Source organism: Lagopus leucura, unplaced genomic scaffold (genome assembly GCF_019238085.1).
Source record: "Lagopus leucura isolate 7727_CA_CO unplaced genomic scaffold, USGS_WTPT01 Super-Scaffold_797, whole genome shotgun sequence".
NCBI lineage: Eukaryota > Metazoa > Chordata > Aves > Galliformes > Phasianidae > Lagopus > Lagopus leucura.
The window spans coordinates 998642-1020854 of NW_024962259.1; the positions used below are offsets into that span (position 1 = coordinate 998642).

Here is a 22213-nt window from a genome sequence, read left to right on the forward strand (position 1 = left end):
CGTGAAAGCATTGATCCACGCTTTGCAGCCCAGACTAAAGCTATAAATGCTCATTGTTTCATTCTTGTTTCATTTCTGTCCTGCTTCCTGCTGTCTGAGTGGAAGTGAATTTACTGCCAGCTGCCCCCTGGGCCCACCACAGAGACACCAATTCCCTGCTTGCAGGTTCCCAGCTGGAAACCAGTGAAGATTTAAGAGCTAAAAAGGGCTTACAACCAAATGTTGCATCCCACACAAGCACTTCTGATACGCTGAGTTGTGCCTCTTATCTCCTGAACCGAGTGTAACCGTACCGATGTAATGCTTTTGCTAGACAGGCAACTCAAGTCAGACCTCCCGTGCAGTGTTTTAGAAACAAGGAATAAATGAAGGGATGTGTATTATGTCCCACATCTGAAAATCAGCTTCACATGAAATATGCACTAAATGACGCATAATGATACATGATAACGGGGAAGGAAATGCCAGCTGCCTTAATGAATGGTGGTAGGCAAATCTGGAAAAATAAATTATAGAATGATCTTGTATTATATTCCCTTTGTCATAAACTTATTCTGACCCAGAACAATACTGCTGCTCTCCAATAGAAAATAACTGAGACACAGCTATAATCACGATACAGGAGTCCAGCACTCGCTGGTTTGTATTTTCTCTTTGTTGCTCACATTTTGCTTCATCTGGTAAATGCTGTGGACGAATCAAGAACAGAATGAACTGCTTCCAGCTAAGGCAGGAGGAACAGCCAACCGCTGCCTCTGGGTGGCTGGGAAGAAGAAGCAGAGCTTCAACCCAACGCTTTGGCTTTCTCTTGAAGGGAGAGCAGGAGGGTGCTCGTGCTTCACTTCAGCTCCCGACCTGTAATGCAGCCAGGCACTTTTCTGGGTTGTTTTGTCCATTTCAGTGGGAATGAGTTGAGGATTAGGGCTGGTTTTCTGCCATGACAATGCATGTATTGCTTTTGCTGGGTTTCTGAGAAGCTTGCTTGCTCTGCAAGGGGGATGAATGAAAGAAAGACGGAGAAACCTTGGAGAATACCCTCATCCAGAGCAAGCAGATGAATGTGGAAAATTCTCCCTTCTACTCACCCAAAATCACAGTACAACAGCATACTGCAAGTGTCTTTCCTAGATCCTCCCCTAGACAAAGAGGACTGGCCCTATCTAAACGTACTTAAAGGATTCTCTGCACTTAGTGCTCCTCCATCTCGTTCCCATTTTATCCACCTGGCACTCTCAGATGTCCTTCATCAGGTGAGGGTACTGCTTTGCAAGCTCTAGATGCAAATACTATGCACCAGGTGTGCATGTGGATGTCTGTGTGGTGGGCTTTGGGAACTCACATGGAACTTAGAATTTATGTGTGGCTCCTTCCACCAAATAAGCAGAATTCACGTTAAGAAGCTGCAGCAAAACGTGTTTATAACTTTGTGGTTTTGCTCATGGTTTGGCATCTTTTAAAGTCAAAAGCCTACTCTGCACCTTATAACCTTTCCTATGACTTCTGAGTGTATAAGCTGTGGGAGCTTAAAACAGTGACCGAATGGAAGGAAAGTAACATGTGCTCTCACAAGGTGTGTGCGGTAGAGGCATGTTCTTTATTTCTGTTTCTTTATTCACAAAAATGCAACACATGCTTTACTATACATTATAATACATCTTTTTTTATACTCTGATAAATGAAATTAAAATATCAAACAGAGAAATCCAGAGAAAGCCAGACGGGTTGAGAGCAGTGGTTCAAAGAGTATCCTGTCTCCAGCACTGGCTGGTATCAGATGCTGCAGATAAAAGTAGGAGAAACTGTATAGTAGCCTGTTACGAATTAACATGCCCAGGAGAAAAGTTTCTTCCTGACCCTCATCAGTTAGTGGTTGACTTATATGCCAAAGCATACATTACTATACACACTCACGTATTTATGTCTATCTATACCAAGAAGCATGTGACCAAATGCCAAATCAGGCTCCTGGTACTTTCACTTACAGGAAAGTCATTCCAAGGAAAGAATTTTCTTCACCGCAAGAGGCTCACACAGTGCATTGCTGGGAGAGGGAAAGCTGCAGTTCACAGCTTGGTAAGGGAAACTGCCTTTACAAACAGCACCTGAACTGTGTCCCTTTTGAAGATAACTGGGCAATTGAGGTTGTGTATCTCAAATCTCTAAGTAGAGTTACCTATATCCACCTGCACCAAGATTACACACCCCCAGCCTGTCCTGCCTTCTTTGCAGCAGTGCTCCCTAACTCCACCTTCCATCTGTTTGGCTTCAGTTTAAGCCCACATCTTTCTGTCCTGTCCACCAGATACAGAGTATCCCTCTCTTTTGATGCTAGTGATGCTTGTGCATGAAAAGGGCCAATTAATGAGCTTAAGAATAACAACCTCCACTCAGGCTTCTTAATACGCTTGATTTTACCCAAAGGGGATCATGTAGCATCCAGAACTTGTACAAGTGTGAGCAGAAAGAAATGCAAGATACATTAAAATAATGCAGTAAGTTCCGGAAAAGGAAGAGGAAGAGGAAGAGGAAGAGGAGAGGAGAGGAGAGGAGAGGAGAGGAGAGGAGAGGAGAGGAGAGGAGAGGAGAGGAGAGGAGAGGAGAGGAGAGGAAAAAGCAATCAGTCTGCTGGTTTTCTTTTCATTAAATGTGATTAGCTCATAAAAACTTTGAATTAGTCAGCACGATGGGAGTGACTCATCAGACCTAATTTTAACTGCTTAAAGTTAGCCAGCATTTCCAAAACAGTCATCTCATCTCCTTCAACAACAAACAGGGATGGATGAGCACTTCCGGGATAATACCATCCTATTGCCTTCAGCTCCCCAACCACTCAGGTGGGGATGGAATGGAGTCCTCTGTGAAGACAGAGCAAAGTTACAGCAACTACAGAGAGCCTTGGCCAGTAGGTGATACTTCACCTCTTGGTGGCTAAGGTCAAGTGAGATAAATTCCATTTTAGGCAACCATAAATTCAGAGTCAATAACTTTTACATCAGCAGGATAATGAAACATAACGTAAATTAGATGTGATCGTCATCAGGGGGAAAAAAAAGCATGATGAGATATTGTGTATTGGATAACAGAGGTGTGCAGGGCATGGAACTTCCATGTCATGGCAACTTCGAAACGCTGACGTTTTCTTTCTTTTTCTTTTTGCAAATGGAGCTGACAGCTGAGTGTGTTGAATTTCTCTGCAAAGGATCATTTTTACAGTCATTTCAGATGAATAAACATATTTCATTTTGACAAAATCATGCCTTTTGGTCTCTAGATTTAACGATTTCTTTCTAAAGCAGTGTAACACAATAAAAGCAAAAGCAAGACTGGCATTCTGAAATGAAAAGGCATTTTGATGTTAAGAATGGCAAAGCTCCCTCTAAAACCAGGCTGCTCTGTCCTGAGGCTTAACACGATTGTGCTGATTTTCATCTCAGGCTCGAGATTCTATTTTGATTTCTGAAGAGTGCAAAGGAACCCATTTGACCAGCCTTCCTTGCTGACAGAGCCAAGCCTGCATGCAGCACCATAGCATGCAGCTGACAGAGCGCATAGATTGAATTGTGAGGCTGTGGCATTAGTGGGAGCAGCTCATGACAAAGAAATGAGAAAAGCTCTGCAGGATCTCATTGGGTATCTCAGAGAACTGAAGGTATAAGCAGGTTCTCAAAGCTACTTCAGTAACACTGGGTTCCAGTACTGCCAGTTCTCTCCCTCTTACATAGAACAGCCCTGCATGTTCCCCAGTGCAACCCCAGGAAAGGGGCTTCACCTGAACTGCCAGAGAGGGGCAATTGTCACACAAGAGCAATCACTTTCTGTGATAGTAGGGGAATTTCAGAGCCTCCCAGAGGGGCAGGGAACTGAACTCCCAAGTAAGTTAGGCAGTTTTGAAATGTCTGACCTAGAGGGCACGCTGCATTGTTCTAGTTCTCTGCATAGATCATTATCTCTCTCTGGGTGTCTTCAACATTAGTCCCTCCAGGGTAATAAAGTTTAGAATAAGTTTGCTCAAGCACAGTAGCTGTCTAGTCAACCCAAATATAAGCTGTTTTCTTGTGCCAGCACTAATCTGTTACTGATACCCACACTAACCATTATGAAGCTCCTTTTAGCAGTATTTTAATGTAGGCATGCTGACAGCGTGAGGCTTATAATGTAAATACTTGTGCACATGAGTTCATTGTTTATACTCTAAAAGCTATGCTAGGAGAAATTGTTGGAACTGATTTTAATTGCAGTGAAAAGCTAGATTTGTGACTCCAGCGATAGCCTGCTTAAGGTCACAGCTGCTTTCTGATAAGATGCTTCTCCAGAAGGCTGACTGACAGTTGCCACTGAGTCTTCTGGATCTTCACAACTAGTGATGAGGGCAACTGCACTAAATGATTTCTGGTTTTCACTTAATGATTTGATTTCTGTCACTGATGTCTCTGCTTCTTTTTCCAGCATCTTCTCTGTTCGATTCCATTCTTGCTCCTTCCTGTCCAGCTGCATGGCACTGCAGTGAGGAGCATAAACCTCTGTAGTTTCCTCAAACTGCAAGCAATCCACTTTATAGTATTTCTTCTTTACATGTAAGACATCATTAAACCTATAGCCCCAAAGAATCTCTCTGGGCACGTATGAGCTTCTTGACTGATGTGAAGTCCCTGTTGAATCCCCTGTGTAGACAAATGTGACCAAGATCTCAAAGTTGTCCTTGGCCAAAGCTTTGCGATCCAGACCATACAAAGGACTCTCACTGTTAATTTCATGCACTACTGTCACTGGTGTAACAAGTATGATCTGGTCATTCAGCAGCTTCAAGTCTTTGTATTCCATTGTCATCCTTCCTTCCTTGTCTTCCTTGTAGCGCAGGAGCTGAGCTCGTACAGAGCCCTCCACCATGTGGTTTGGTCGGAAATCGCCGATGCGCCACATCAGGCAAAATTTCTCATCCCTCAGGCCTACCACAGCATAGTAGCTGAAACGAATGGTTTGGGCTCTTTTTCGAGCCGTGGCCATTTTAGCCAAGGCTGCTCCGATGATGAAAGTGTCTATAATGCAGCTTAGTACTGACTGCAGGATAACCATCAGGATTGCCACAGAGCACTCCTCTGTAACGCAGCGGTAACCATAACCAATGGTCGTCTGGGTTTCGAGGGAGAACAGGAATGCCCCCGTGAAGCTATGGACATTTGCAACACAGGGCGTTGTTTCTTCATCATTCAATAAATCTCCGTGTTGCATTGCTATCAGCCAGAAGACCAGTCCAAAGAACAGCCATGACAGAACGTAGGACAGGGAGAAGATGACAAACATGTGACGCCACTTGATGTCCACCAGGGTGGTAAATATGTCCACCACGTAGCTCTCCCATTCCCCAAAGATGTGTTTGAAGTACACATTGCAGCTGCCATCCTTGTGGAGAAACCGCTTCTGCTGTCTTTTCATCCCCCTTTCTGGGCTTTTTTTGCAAGAGCCTTTGTAACTGATCTTATTTCCCTGTATGTTTACAGGCCTATAGCAACCACTCTGTTCAGTCATCTTTCTCATATCTGCCTCGTGGCATCAGTTTACAAAACACACTTGTGGTCCCAGGGGCTATTTGTTTCCTTTGTTCATTGGAAATCTATGAAATAAAAGAAAAAGTTCATTTTTGTTTTTAATTTCGTATGCCAAACTCTGTAAAACTAAAACTAAATACACTCTCTGGCCATCATGAGCAATTTTCTGAAGAGTACAAACTCTGACACTGATTACACCATATAGCTCAAAAACTCAGAAATTCAGCTAGAAAATCAACCAGCTAGAAATGTCCACATCAATCTTAAAATCTGTTATTTAGATGTAAGCAGAATCCAAAACTTTTGTGGTAACCCCACTGTATCTCTTCCAAAGTTCTGGTGAAGTAGCAATCAAATCAGGATGGGCTTTCATGAACACTCACAGGGATGGCATGAGCTCTCTGAAAGGTAGCCAAGCATTTAGGCTTGCTCCTTTAGTCAGTTTAGGCATTTAGTCAGTTGTTCCTTTTTGTTCTGTGTTTGTTTTCCCACTCTAGAAGAAATGCCTAGGTAAACGTTCTCATTCAGCCATAGAATACAGTGTCATGGACTGACAAGTTCAGCTTTAACCAGAAAATGTTTCAACCACACATTTGTCATTATTGATATTTCAATATGGCACAGAAAAAAAGATGGGTCAAGCGATTTCTTTTTACTGATCTAGAGCTAAAGAAATATATTTGCAGCCCACGTGAAAAAGAAACCTCTCTGAGGTCCTGCAAACCCTCACAAATAATTCCTTAAAACAATAACAACAAAAATCCGGTTGCCAAGAAGTGTTTAGATTTTTATTAACAAATTCGGAACGAACATGCGCTAACAAAATGTGTGGATGACACAGCTTTAGAAAGTGATGTGAATTAGGAGATTCCTCTGTCAGATCAGAGAAAAAATTGATGTCTTGGCAGATTGTAACCGTATGAATTTCAGCAGTATGACGTGCCAGGCTGTGCATTCATTGACTAATAACAAGAGTTTGTGTTAGAAACTGAGACCTCGTCAGTTGAAATCCATTAAAAAGCAAGGACTTAGCTGAAGTGATACAGGATGCTTATGAATTACTTGTAGGATACAGCACTGAAAAAAGCAGATGCCTTTTCCTACGGCTCTCCAACTCATTCTACTATATCCCAACCCCTAACACATATAATGCTGAAAAATCCAAAGCATGTACCACTTTTTGAGGAAAAACTCTCATTTTCCAAAATTGTAAGCTTTCAGTGGAAAAATGGCAAAGACTATTCCCATTTTTAAGCTGGTTTCATGTGAGAAGAGTTCAGATGTAGGCATACAATGAAGCCAGAGTATTCATGGAAAATGAATTTACAAAAATGATTCCCAGCCGTAGTCTTTTTTTCTCAGCTCTTCATTCACTTTGCAAACGTATAAATGACTGCACACAGTTTAAGGCAGAAGAGAGTCAGGCCCATAGAGTGTAATATACATTGGATGGACTAGATTAACAGACTGAGAAAGCTTCTCCCATCCAAGTAACAATGACAAGCATGCATAGACACTATTCCAAAAACACTTAAAAGCCAAACATAGTTTCCATTTCTTTTTTCTTTTCTTTTTTTTTTTTCTTTTCAGTACAGAAATGAATGTGACATATGGTGTCGTAGCCTCAGAATGTGGCCTGCATTAAAAAACACAACATTAATGTTTCCAAAAATACTTCTTGGAATACAGTCTTTGGAAACATTCATATGACTTGCTTTACTCATTGCTTTAAACAAACACTTTAGCTTAGTCCATTGACGACTCCTGACCTAACATCTTATAAGTCATAATTAACAACAAACAAAAGCTAGAAACTGTTGTGCAATTGTTTTAAGAAGCTCATGATGTGAGGTGTGAAAATGAAGCACATTGTAAGCAGGAGTCAATATGTCATTGTACACAACACATACCAAGGGTTATGCTGTTTTTCTTATTGACTGCTTCGGACGAGCGTGCCTTTAAATTACTCACAAACATCTTGCTGCTCTAAACAGAGCTCCCAGTTCATGAAAAAAAGACTACTGAGTTGATTCCACTTGCTGCTGTTGCCTTCAGCAAATAATCATATTTCAGAAATGGTGTTTTGCTGGTACCATCTTTAAGTACTGATGGTGTTAGCAACAGCGATAGACTGTCAGACATGCAACTAAGTGGAAAAGTCCACCCAAATTGTACAGTAGTCCATGATGCACTGGAGAGAACTTTGTGATTCCTCATGCATTAAGATCCCACCCTACTTAGGGTCCCTCTTAAGTACAGGTGGTGGTTATATATATATTCCTGTGAGTGCCTCAGGTGGGGTTCTGACTGGTGTAAATGAAGCCATGCAGTCAGATGCTGGACTGGATTTTGCAAAACAATTGCATGAGTATGCCTATAATATAATATATAATAAATATATAACATAATATACAAAATAATATATAACATATAACATATATATATATATAACATACAACATATATAGCATTTAACATATAATATGTAATATATAATATATGATATAGAGAGAGTAGATCTATAAGAAGAAGAAACATGATGCAGAGCCTTTTCAACCAGAACCAAATAATCTACCCCTGGAGCTAGGTGGATTAGAATAGAATCAGTGCAGAGGAAAAGTAACACATATATTGCTCTCAGTTAATCTTTCTCCATCGTGTTGAAAATTGGCTTGCTCAGAGCCATTTGGCATTGCACAGTGGAGACGTGCCCCAAATGACCTGAAATCCCAAATGTGCTTGAAAGTCTTAGGAAATAGCCTCCTCAGTCACTCAAAAACATCTACAAATGTTGCCCAGTATTTTGGGTGTGCTTAAAGGTGAGCCAAATCTGAACTTTTCCAGGCTACCTCTTCAAGTCTCCTGAGTGCAATAATAATCATGCATCATAATTAATAACTCTTTTATATTGTCTGATGTTGCTCAGAACGTTTTAAGTTTAAAAAAAAAAAACATCCTTCAATGTTCCTGAATTATGTAAGCTTGTATTACGATCTGCACTTCATTCATGGGGACACTTTTGAAAGTGATTTTCCTATTTCAACCAAGAGGCACTGAGACCAGATGTTCATCGCTTGCTCTATGGAGACATTCTGCCTTTTGCAGAGCAGTCTGAAGGCTATTATTACTACCTGAGTTTAAAGAGGAGAAGACCACAGACTTATAACCAGGCTTCTGCATCTCAATCTTGGAGCCATGTCAAATATCTTATTTTTCAAAACGGACAAAATATTTTACACATCCCGAGATGCCCATAGGAATTGCATTAAAGACCCTACTACCTGGTAAAGATTAACAAAGAGGATGGGGGAGGATTTAAAAACATTCTCTACTCACTAAGGCTCATGGATCAGTTGCTGTAAATGATTCTCAGATGTTGCCAGGAAGTGTATTCACCTTCCTCTAACAATCACAAACCCTCACCCTTTTTTGTCTTGCTTTTACTTTCTGTATGTGTTTTATTTTCCCCTCTTTGCTTCTGGGCATGTTTGTACACATTATAAGCCTCCTCTTGCATACTATCCTGTCTTTCAGAGCAAGAAGTGCATGGAAATTTACAGTATTTTTAGTAACCATACATATAGGCATATTTAACCCCTACGCACTGGCTTATTAGAGATAAAAATTGAGCAGCAAAGTTAGGCAGGATAGAAGGAAGAGAGTAATTAAGAAATCTCAAAGATTTCATTAGGGTAAATGCCAGAGAGAGTTCAGAAGGTCTTCTTTATGAATCAGTCTCAGAGTTCAGAAAATAAGCAAATACTCTGAGCAAATTATCTGAGCCAAGGCTAGGATCTTACTGTGTTGTGTACTGCAGCATTGCTGCTGCACAGAGCTGTGTTCGTAGGGTCAGCACATGGACCCCCAAACTGGTATCTCTGAAATTCCCACCCTGATTAGATAAAGGTAAGTACATACACTGGTTTAAAAGGCCATAAAGTAGTGCAGTGGCAGAACTAGGAACAAACTCAGCACCCAATTACATCCATTTAAGAGTTACAACAAAGCAAACAATAGTAGAATCAAGCCTTTGTATTATATTTATCATCTTAATCTGGTTCCTCTTGAACAGAGCAGTTGTACAAGAAGAACTCTTGATTGTCATCAGCTCTCTCAGAAGCTTTAAGCATCATGTTAAGGCTTAGAGACTTTTAAAGGCTTTCAGTAAGTGTAACCTGAAACTTCGTTGTGATATTTTGAGTTTAGGGTTTAGCGTTTTATGGGGATAATTCCTGTACTGCACCTTAACCTAATACCTAACGAGTTGTTGTTACACCCATTTTATGACTGTGTTTTCCCATTATGTAAACATGTAGAAGCAAATTTTTGTTCAGTGACAACTTCAGTCAACAGTCTGTTTGTAAAGCATTAAGCAAAACAATGTGAAGATCTTGGTTCCAGAATAATTATGTTCTGAATATGAGATTAAATCAAAAAGAAGACAATTCGAAGCTTCCAAATGAAGCTGGGTCCTCTCTGCTCAATTCCACACACGTGGAAGTGGATCCCTCTCTGGCATTGGCTTAGCAATCACCTCAGTTTCCCACTTCATTTTGGAAAAGGTCTGAAAGGTTTTCAGTTTTAGTCATTGTTGTGTAACCCTGGAAGTCTTTGAGCTCATAGACCAGAAATGTGACAAGTAGAAGCCTTTTGAGCTGCCTTGGAACTGACTCAAATACTTGTTCCCTAAAAAAAAAATCCAACCAACAACAACAAAAAGCCATCACAGAAACTAAATAAATCTATTGTAGAACAGTCGAGACTCTTCCTTCCTTCCTTCCTTCCTTCCTTCCTTCCTTCCTTCCTGCCTTCCTGCCTTCCTGCCTTCCTGCCTTCCTGCCTTCCCTCCTGCCTTCTTCCTTCCTCCTTCCCTGCCTCCCTCCCTTCATTTTTAGAAGGGGAACCAACTATCCCTAATACTTGCATCAGAAAAGTCATATTCTTGTTCTGTAACATGGAGAGTAAGAATATTTATATTCTTTCATATTTAATTATCTCCATCTCATCTTAGTTTCCCACAGATTACTGAAGGGTATCTCTGCAAGGGGAGGGAAAAAGCAAACTCCCCTAAACTGAACCTGACATATTCCCAGAGCCAGAGCTCTGGGGATCAGAGCTGAAGGAGAGGAGTCTCCATCCCTGAATACAAACCAGAGCGCTGTCAGATCATTCATGCTCTTGTGTTGACTTCAATGAGAGGAGCACACCCAAACCATGAGCTTTGATTGCAAAACTCTTAAATTCACAATGATTTATATGCAGCCATTGGAGCAAAGCTTTAAAACAGCTCAAATTTCCCTAAAATTAAAGTTTCCTTGTACTAATCACTTCAGATTAGATGACTGAATGCAGCAGAGGTTGGCCGGGCTGCAGTTCAACCAGCAGTGTGACTGAAATACACAGTTGTGAGAGCGTTGTCTTACAAGGAGCACCATTCCTCTCCATCATTTTGTGAATATAGGTCTTTCAACTGCAAAGATTCCAAATACAGAAATAAAAGCACACTTTAAATGTGCTAAGCTCGGAGAAAAGGATAATTCTTGGACTTCTAATTCAAAACCTCAGTGCAGGAAGAAGACCTGGAATATCAGTATATAAGTATTTATTAAACATTTTCTAAGATAGATACAAATAACACAAAGCAGCAGACATTTGCACGCATTTTAAAGTAATGCAACTGTGCTGCAATCGACACTGAAACAATTCCCAGTAGGAGATATATTGGCATTTAATTCATCTAAGTGAAACCAGATCTCCTTAAAACTAAAGAAAAAAAGAAAGAAAGAAATTTGCCCCTTTAGTTTGAGATGACAGGCTCTGATGGTTACTTCTTGATGAGGAGTGGATACCAGAGCCTTGGGACAGGTTTATAATGAGCAAGGCCCCTAATTACAACTCAGAGAGACTCCCAGAATCTGTAGAAAGCTGAAAATGTCTATTTTAATCTATTCACACCATATGCACTGCTTGGTCGTAGCCAAGAGCAAGCAGTGGAAACACTGAAATACCAAGAGAAATGGAAAGTGCTGGCAATTTGAAACTCTTTATTTCAGGCCTCACTGCCATTCTTTGTCTCAGACAGTTTGGCAGGGGTGAAACCTGAAACTGCTCACACTCAGGACTCTCTTCCCCTTTTCAGCCCTGAGCTCCCAGACACTCCTATACCAGGACAGCTGGGCACAGCATGCTTTTAACAGCTCCAGACCCATGCCAGCATCTCCTGGTGCAGCTGTAGGTGGTAGAAACACATGTGACATGCAGTGCACAGGCAGAGTTCAGCCAGGGAGCAGCCACCTCCCTGCATCAGTGCTGGGACTGCCTTCATATGCTACATCCCCAAGCAAGGAGCACAGCAAACAGGAGGCCAACCCTTGAAGGTGACCCTGCTGTGCGACCAGTGCTGCCCACCCCCCTGCAGAGGAGCAGCAGAGTCCATGAATCATCGTATCATCATTTCCTGCTGCCTGAAAAGCCCTCCTTCTGGTTCTTAGCCCATGAGGTATGAACCCTGTGCATTTCAGGGCTGAGCTGATAGGATCAGAGCTTCTATCTCTGGTGGGGTTCCTGCAGCCTCGGTTCTAGAAAGTGGTAAAGCTGATGCATGTAACAGCTATGCAGATATGGAACTGAAAATATTCGTTTTATGTCCAGTTTTCCTCCAGTGCAATTCAGCAGCCAACCTCTCAGTAACTTCAGCAGGCACAGCCCCCTGGGCTTTAATTTTAATCCAAGTTAGCTGTGAGGCAATTGAATATAAGTATTAGGACTAATTACAGTTTCCTTCTTCCTGACACACTCATGTCAAAATCTGCACACACTGAAAGTTAATTTCAATAGCTTGGCAATATTCTCCACACATTGAGCTTTGTGAGTTCTATTCAGCCTACACGAGCACAGAAAAAAATCTTCGAGGAACTTTTCCACTGTATCTTGCTGGCAGAGAACAATAGAACAGTTTGTTGCAGCTCTTAATAGACATGATGTAATAATGTATTCAACAATAGGTAAGTGGCAGGGCATGAACAATGACAGAATGAGATCAGATCATGCCCGCCACTTTCGGTTAACATGACCAACACCCTCAGCTCTGTTATTTGCTGCAGTTCAGTGTTGCTGTACCTCTTCTCTGAACACAGGGGGTTATTAATAAGGTATGAGTATGGGGGCAGGAAAGAGACAGTATTCTACAGGGGTTCTTCTACTTGCAGGGGCTGTTTTCTTTACTGCTCCTTGAAACATAAAGCATAATCCTTTTCTTCTATTTTCTGGAGTACGCTGTAAATCAAATATCCAGGGAAGGGGACATACAAACACAGTCACTATCTTTCCTGTTGCACTCTTTATTCAAATATGTCTCTAGAATAAGAAAGGAGAGTAGACACCAGGTGCAGTTAGATCCCATGTATTCCAGTGTTCCCAGCTCTGTGTACACATGTCAAAAACAACTGAGAGAAGAAAAGGTTATATGTCTTTAGCCAAAGGCTTACTTGAAGATCAGAGGACTCTTTATATGGCTTGTGCAAATTTTAATCCTGCCAATTCAAAAGGCAACAGTTTTGACAATGCAGAGGCTTGTGTTGGTATCAGTTGAGCTTGGATTAGATGCCTTACTACTGCATTTTGTATATGGATTAGAATAGAATAAAAGAGAATCCCAAGTTAACATGGTGCATGAACTGTGTTCAAGAGGGGAATAAGACCTGAGTAGGAAGCATGAGGATCAAAGATTTTCTGTTAAAGTTTGTTCAACCCTGGTAAAAAGTTCCTGAAGAGAGCTTGACACCAGTTGTTGACTCGTAATGGCTATCAGGTGCAAAAGGGAGCACCTGCAGGTTTCTACTCAAACCAACATTGAGCTGCTGTCTTCAGCATGAATTCCCTTCTAATTCTCAGAAGCTGTCTCACTGCACTTAACAAAATATCTCAAATGCCAATGAAATCACAAAAGCCTTTAGCATTTTGAACCTAAAATATGGTCAAATAGTGATGATTTCATGTTACTGCCCTGAGAAAATGGTGAGGAGAAGGAAAAAAAAAATTAGAACAAGTAAATAAATGAATCCCATTCACACTAATTAGGAAATGTCACAAACAAAAAACAAACAAAAGTGTTGAGTCCAGCTGTCCAGCCTTTCCCCAGATCAAAGGTAAGTATTAGTTAAGGACCAAGTCAAACAATGTACCTTGCTTTTTTTTCAGCAGAAAATTCTGTAACAGACATTAACATCTGTGGTCAGATAAACCAGGCAATCAAAAACTATGCTTCAAGAAATCTGTTTATCAATCATCACTAGGGTCAAGAATGACTGTTCTTTCTGAGCAGCTTTGTATGACTCATATGTGGACATAGAAACAACAGAAGACCACCTCTGAAATGCCTCAATGTGGTTTTATCTCAAGTCTGGTACAGGGTATCATGTGGCTTAGTTTAGACTAAGATTGGAGCTGCTCAGCCAAAGCCCATAGTCCAACGTGGCATCCCAAGATTTAGGTACTTCATCCAAACCAAGACATGCTTCCACATTTTTCAGACTGTATTTGTCACCACTTTTCAAAAGCTTGTGAAATATATTGAATGGTTTCAGAGATCAGAGGCCTGATCCGACGTCTGGAAGTCAGCAAAGTGATTCTCTTCAATGTCTCATTTTGGATCAGGGCTAGCTGTTGGGTTTCTTAGTATCACCACAGGCAGTATCCACCGTCAGAATTGGCTCGGTTTGCTGGAATTAGAGCAATACTTTCTAAGGAACAAGGGCTTTCCTCTAATCTTCATTTTCTTTGGTTCGCATAATTTGGCAGAGTATAGACTTTCCATATTCCTACTTAACTCCACTGAGATCTACATGAAATTTGGGAACAGGAAGATTCTTTCAGAGATGACTTTCAACCCCTTGTAGAGCAGATGGCTGAACCTTTGTGTCTGCATCCTCATGAGCCTTGGTCTCAGCATGGATGCGTGTGATCTGGAAAGGCAGGTTACTACAAATTTCAATAGTTGCTTGTATTTTTTTTTCAGAACTTACACTCAGCATGGTGTTGGCTGCTCGTTTTCAACTGTTTTTCTCTTCCAGGCTTCAGTAGCCCAAATTACAGTTGAAGTTGTGCAAGAATAATTAATGTGGAAGTGGAAAATCATGTGTGTCTATGCGTGTATGGACCATACATCCAAGAGCCTGATTTTTACCTCAGTGTGTGACTTGCAAAACTTCCTTTTAGATCCCTTAAGCTATCCCAAAGCTTATTCCTGACCACCTGAATAAGGCTCTGAACACAGCAAGTAGTATTTTAAGAAATTCAAAATCTTTGTTTAATTCTTGTCTCTTCTCCCCATCTTTTAAAACACATTTAGCTCAGTTACTTGTTCCTTTAAAGATGAGAACATTCATCTTGAATCAGAGCTGTGTTTTATTTTTGCCAGTGCCTACTCTTTAATAGCAGTCCATATCACATATTTAATGGTACATACCTATGTATAAAACTTGCCTTTAACTATAAATATGAGTTTAGGATTTGTTTCATTGGATTTTTGTCTTTCAGTGATTTGCACAGAGGCTGTCTATGTCTCCCTCAGTGCCCAAAGTCTGTGTCTCTGTGCCTGATCTTCATGTGGAACATTTTCACTCCGCAGTACTACTGACTGAAGGAGCTACTTGTGGAAGGTTCATTTCATTTCGAGATATTTGTAATGAACCTGTTCAGTCAGCCGTGTTTTTCCTGTTTTACTTCTCAAAGGCAAACACTGCAAACAAGTGAGCAGATCTTATCACAACGATGTTAACAAAAATACGTCAAATAAAAATGTTACATTACAAATGTCAACACCAAAAAAAGAGAGAGAGAGAGATAAAGAGGCCTAAACTGCAATTTAATTTGTTTTATTGCCAAAGGATAATTTTGGGAAACAACTTTTTCTGTTTTGCCTCATATGCCTCTATGAAAAGCATCTCTCTCATGTATTACATATTAACTTTGTAGGGCTGCAGTCAGCATGCTGTTGAACCATCCTAAGCAGAATTTCACTCTTTGATTTGAAATTTTCATTGAGCGACCCCCACATTGTTCTTCAAACTAGTTGGGAGTTAGAAGAGTAATTAATCAGCAAAAGTAAATTCAGAAGTGATACACCCTGACTATATGACAGATATTTTGGCTTTTATTTTCCCTGCATCTTTTTTTTTCCCCTCCTGTTTTCACTGATACAGAGCATCACTTTCTCCTGCCACAAAGCCAGAGTCACTCAAAAGATCCACAAATCCGTAGGTTATTAACTAAACCTCAGAGCACTACCGAGGCCTGGCAAGCTCCAAATCATGTGAACTTGGACTGGTGGCATTCTTCCTTAGGAACATTTTGTGTAGTGCTAAGCTGTATTCACTTCATACTCAAAAGATCTTCAGGGAATTAAGTCTGTGAAAAACATGAAGTGGTGTTTCCCACAGAAAAAGCAAGTCACACTACTTGGGTGTCTAAGTCTGGGAGCAACTGCAATTCTTATTATGCTCAGGAGGGAAAGTACAGATTAAGGAGACTAAAAAGTAACCTGAAAGGTCCTGGAAAGAAGCCAGAAGAACTGTAACAAAGGCCAAGCAATCTGAAAACAATAATGTCACAAAACATCCCGCAGAAAAAAACAAGAATGAATCTCCAGTCCATATGAATGCTAGATAGATGAAGTTATCTCCCAGCTAACTGCCAGCACAAACATCATTTACAAAGCTTGACAGCTGCACAGCTATTAGGAGAGGAGCTTGTGTTTAAAGGCAGAAGCAGCAAGTGGGTTCCAACAACATTATGACGCGTGTTGGTAATTATGACATTATGACATTGATTTGGTCTCCGAGTGTTTTTCAAATCAGGACTTGAGATCTCTTTGTTCTCCTATGTAAAACCCAGCTTTGAGGTCATTCTTCTCCTTACACACCCTTGGCTGTTTATGAACAACCTCACAAAACTCAAAGCCCATTTCCCATTGAGGAAGACAAGAAACAGGTTGTGTCATTGTCTGGCTCAATTGTTCTCTGTAACTACATAACAATGCCAAAGAGAGCAATACTTACTAGCTTTAAGTTTTATTTTTGTAAAAGCCTCCTATCAACAATGAAAGGATATGCATGGTACAGAGGTTTGACTGAGAAGAATCTGTTTTTCACATTGAAGTAAAATGAATGTGACTGACATCTATCTATTTGAAAGGGAAGTCAGTTGAAGGTTCAGTGAGGTACTCATCTATAATGAATGCTAAGGGCCATTTCTACCATTTGTCATTAAAACAGATAACTCTAGATGTCTATGTGTGACAGGAGTCCCACACTGACATCCCCAAGGATGCCAAGACAAACTGCTTATGCTTTTGGCTTCAGGGGAGAGTGGAAGACTTTCAAACCCTGATCTGATATTTCCTTAAAACTGCAGCAATGTATTCTCCTCGTCTGGTTTTATGCGTTGTTGCTCCTAGCAGTGGCTGTATTTTATCAGTTTAGAAAGCACTTCAGAGTCTTTCGGAATAAAAAGATTGTTTGGGGGGAAGTTGGAAAAATGTCAGTAGAAAGGATGAAATATTGTCCCACGCCCTTGCTTTGCTGAACAGAGAGTCTTTTCTTCTAGTGTTGGTTTAGGACTTAATCCCGCAAGGTCCTGTCTGTCAGCAAATAAAATCAGGTTTAAGAGGATGAAAAACCATCCTGGAAATCACTAGAAACTATTTTGTTAGCAAGAAATTGAGGAAGTGCTTAAGTTCTCCAATAGACTGGGACCAGAGTACTCAGCGCCCTGCAGAAATGAGCCTTCAGTTCTTAGAACCATTGTGTCCAGAACAGCCATTCATTAAGGCTTTGTGCAGAGAGGCTGAATTTCACTCACTTGGAAGATATTCTTTATAAGCCCCCGAGACACAGACTCTTTGGTTGATTTGGAAAATAAAATGATTAATAGCATTTTACAAGGTTTTCCACTAAACAGTTTTCACTTAAAGGCTGTCACAAGCTAAAGAAATTGTAGGAATAGTGTCAATCTGATGACATAGTGGCAATAAATCCTATTGTACTGGATTACGTTTTTACTCATTAAAATGCTTTGACCTATTGTCATCCAAGTAGAACCACATTCCACTGGCTGTTCAGAAGGTTCTGATTTCACTCTTGATTGTTACCAGGGCAACTGCACCTCAATCCAAAACTGCTGCACCAATCATTTAACTTGATTTGAATAGACTCTTGTAGATAAAACAAAGACCTAAGTATTCATTCTCATTGAAAAAGTCAAAATCCAATCTTTCTGAGACGTGAATAACAGAAACTCAGAGGAGTTATTTCAGCAATATTTGTTGGAGATTTTTGTGTGTTTGCTTGTTTTGTTTTGTTTTCCAGGAAGCACTAATTGCCTCATTTATTTGGGGAATAGCTAGCTGTGTGATAAAATGCCATGAAAAGATGAATATTCTTAGCCTATCCAATGCAAGAGTGCACTAGAAATCTCACCACAGACCACTGCTGGAAAGAGTTCTCACTCAGTTTTGGAAAAGTAAAAGAATTTTCATTAATAGTCAAACAGCTGGTTAATGCTTGTGAGTGGAAATAGGGATGTTTGAATTTTCCCACTGAGATTTCTGGTGGAAAGCAGAAATGTGTTTTATGGCATCTTCTTTTAGAAATATTAAGTTTGTATATCAATTCATTTGAGCTATCTTTGAGTGGGAAATTGCCAGTTTGAAAACATGTACACTCTTCCAGAGCTGCTAAGGATCAGTGCTTCTTGGAGAAAAAAACTGACCATCTGGCCATGTCAGAAATCAAACCTGTAACATTAGATCAGTTCTGATCAGAACCAGGATACAGTCTTGCAGAGAAACAAGATGATGCTGGAGCTGCAACACAAAATCTATGCTCTTAAACTGAGGTACACGTGAGGTACACATACATAGATGCCATTCTGAAAACAGCTTGAGAGAGAATATTTTAAAATGAACTGGAGATGCTTTGTGTTCAAAGTTGCCTCACAAGTGGAGATGCCTTTAGTTCTTATATATGGAAAATTTCCAGCTAGTTTTACTCTTTTACCCTAATGAGTCTTCATTTCACATTCTGCGGTCAGACCGTGCCTTGCTTTTCCTTTGGAGTGCAGGAAAACCTGTCTGAAAAATCATTCACTGAAACTACTTCTGCTCAATTTGTTTCCCAGACTGTTGATTTTTATCAAATGTCAATTTTTAGACCTCCTCAGCCTAGCACTTACCTGCCATCCTCTACCATGTTGACAGCAAAGAGAAACCAAAAATGCAATGCTTCCTCAGCTGAATCCTTCCACAGGAAATTAAGGACTGAAACTCTCTTTGCTGTTCCAATTCTCCAATCCAGCATGCCACCACAAATCACATTTGAGTAGCTGAAGCATATTCTCCCGTCTGCACTCTGAAAACAGGACTTTTAGCTGCTTTAGAAACAGGAACCATTGTTACCATCATGACTGCAAACTACAGAAAATGAACAAGTTCCCCATGAAAAGCAGCTCAACGGTTTTTGGGTTGCAGCATTCCTTCCTGCTAGACAGGATGGACCAGCAGTTAAAGAATTGGATTAAGTTCCTGTCCCAGTTTAAGAAGCAAATAGAAATCTGAGGTTGTTTTCTGTTTATTTGACTTATTTGTATTTATCATCTGGCATTTTAATTGCACAGCAAGTTATGGAAATGGATATCCTGTTCCCAAGAACAGTTTCATACTCATAGGAGAAATGCTGGGGAGGAAAGGTAACTAATAAAACAAAAAAGGACAAGGCATCAACCGATCTAGAGAATAATCTTCTTACCAGAAGATACAAAATGAAGTGAATCAGCAGTGTCCTGCTGAAAGGCAGAAACTTTCCCAGTGTGAAGTGGTTTCCAACTGATCTTTCCAAGGACTATTCAGAATCCCTTGTGCCAAAAGGGTGTCTCAGAGATTTCAGCCCCCTTGTCTAGTAACATTTCATTTGCAAAAGGTTGCATCCTGAGAAACAGCTTCCTGAACAAATGACTGATACATCAGTTCCGGATCTTTCTTCCTCCAGAAGGAAAACATATAGAAATCTTGGTAAGAATTGAACTTGTATTTCTGATATTTCTTTCCTTCACTTGTGGTGCTGAGTCATCATAGCTGCACTGATGAAATATGTCTAACCTATGGATTGCTTGAATATTGCCTGAATTTAGCAAGTGCGCTGCTGGTTTACTCTGACTGATCAACTGACATTTGCTAAGCAGTGCTAAGCAATTTAACAAAATGTACTATAATCCTTGCTTTTGGCAGTACATATCTCTAGGGAGCATGCATGACTTAGTGGAAACAGCCTTCTTGTATCAGTCTATTCACACCCTTTTGTAAGAGTAGGGAAACAAGTGTATCAGGATGTTTGCCTGCTCCCATTTCAAAAATGCCCATCAATATTGTAGAATGTGTCATGTAAATGCCTCAAGCCTTCTTTGCATTACTTTAAATCACCTCAGCAAAAGGAAACAAAAGAGAAAGCAAGAGGAAGATGCAAAAGTGCTGGGAGACCAATTAGTACAGTCTCTGCAGATAACGAAAAATAATTAATTTTCCCCCTTTCCTTCTTTCAGTGACTAATTTCTGTGACTGTAATAAGATGTTAGGGATGTGCATCCTCACTTCTTGTCCATCTCCTAAAGTCACTTGAAAAAGCATTCACCTCTGCATTCTGGTTCTGGCAGGAAAGCTTAGAATAAAAATACAGAAAACACAATCTGTAAAACATTTGTTTTGTGCTCAATTAAAAGCTTGCAGTCATTCTGTATGACCACAAGTGTGTCAGAAGTAATATGAAACACCAGTTTGAATGCTCCCAGGAGCTCAGGCAACCAGAGGAAAGGAAAGGAGATGCAATCTAAGGGCTTTTGAAGTATTTTTGCAATATGGCAATGAGGACAAACTGCCCTGAGACCACCCCTAAGATGGATCACCTCTATCTTTTTTCCAGGCTCAGAGCACTATGGTGGCTACTTGTTGCAGGAGGAGAGTTTCCTTCCTAACCTATGGCAACAAGCACAAGTATTAGAGGAAGTTTACCAACAGGAGGAAGCTAATGTAATCAAATCCCTGGCATTGCAAGCCATGCAGTGAGTAGCATAACAATTGTATTGTCTTAATCATCTTTCCACCATGTTCTATCCACTGGGTTAGTGTTACTAGACAGCTTATCTTCCACAGGCACTCCATGAGAGTGGGAATGAAAATAGTAAGGAAAGGAAACCCTACCAACTAGCTTGCCTTCTACATGACCTTCCTGGAGCCTCAACCTACTCAGAAAAACTTTTTTAGTTTTCACTACAGTTTGAAATGTTTATCCAGGACTTAGAAATACAGAAACAGGGTTATATCTCATGGGGATAAAATAATTATTCTTTGCTTACTTTTGCTTGTAGATTCTTATAACAAACCAGCTTCTCTCATCAGACTCATTGCAGATATAGTTTTGTGCACAAATTAATACGTGATCTTGCACACAGCTACTCAGCCCTAATAAAACTGTGTGCATTCCTGTATTTCATGCCTTCATACTAGGCCCCTCTTCCCACAATAGCTCTAAAAAACTGGTTGCCCAGACCAGACTCATAAGGCAAGCTTTGGACCAGAACGATTTCTTCTGACTCACACTCATTTTAGCCAACATTTCTCATAGTCTGTAACCTTCAATTTCCTCTGGTATTAGCTGAAAGTGCCTCTGCTGGTCTGCCCTCCTAACTGAAAAATTCCCGCGGTCGGTTCTTCTGCACCTTTGCTTTGTTCCTCCTCCGGTAATGACAAGTTGGAAAAACCCACCAGAAATGGACAGCCAGGAACAGAGGAATGTAGGAATTGCCAATGTGGATCAGACCCACAGTCTGTCTGGTTCTGTATCCTGTCTCCACCACGGGCTAATACCAAATGCTCCAGGAGAAGGTGTAAGAGCCCTGCAATAGGCAGCTTTGGAAGAGCTTCCCTCCTCAAACAAGTTCTCATCCTGCTCTTCAGTAATTAGAGGCTGGACTCAGCCCTGAAATTACACGGCTTAATATCCTTCCCAAGCATGTCTCTGTACAAGCACTGTAGGTCTGCCCGTATTTAATATTCAAATGAACACAAAGTCTCCTGAATTTCTGTGTTGTAGAGAACAATGTTTCCAAACAACAGCTAACAAGCTGCCAGGATACAATGCAAAACACACTTCCCGTGGAACAAGATAAACTGTTTATTCGCATACAGGTCATTTAGTAAGTTTAAAACTCTGTGAGGTAACAATTTCTCTTTACATGTATACACACACACAGACAAGCATAATTCAGGAAATCAGAAATGGGTTTTACCTTAATATCTGCTGAGATCTGAAAGAATCTCTGCTTCACTCCCTCCTTTTTTCTCTCTCCCTCTCTTGCATGGCTGGACTGACAGGTTGGCAGAGCTGAGAACTACAGGTTGGGTTTGTTTTTTTAGGCACAACTCCTCCCCCTCTCAAAGAGAGAAAAAAAATGCAAGACAGCTTGGGAAAAGTTCACAGAAAATCCCATCCTTTCAGCACATTAGATCTGACGAGAAATATACTACGTTTGGGAGTCCAGCAGTTTTCCTATTATTTTTTTTTTCCTCAAAAAGGCTCAAAGTCTACTTTGCAATAACTATGAAGCAAGCAGAGGATTTGC

At 40.6% G+C, this 22213-nt stretch overlaps 1 protein-coding gene across 1 annotated transcript; it reads right to left on the reverse strand.

The window, feature by feature from the left end:
* Positions 1 to 2571: 2571 nt before the first annotated feature.
* On the reverse strand, positions 2572 to 22008 carry KCNJ16 (potassium inwardly rectifying channel subfamily J member 16). The gene is made up of 2 exons (XM_042865172.1): positions 21881 to 22008; positions 2572 to 5611 (listed from the first exon to the last, which is right to left on the reverse strand). Exon 2 carries the CDS (start codon positions 5533 to 5535, stop codon positions 4246 to 4248), a length of 1290 nt encoding a protein of 429 aa, XP_042721106.1. The 5' UTR covers positions 5536 to 5611; positions 21881 to 22008; the 3' UTR covers positions 2572 to 4245.
* Positions 22009 to 22213: the final 205 nt, after the last annotated feature.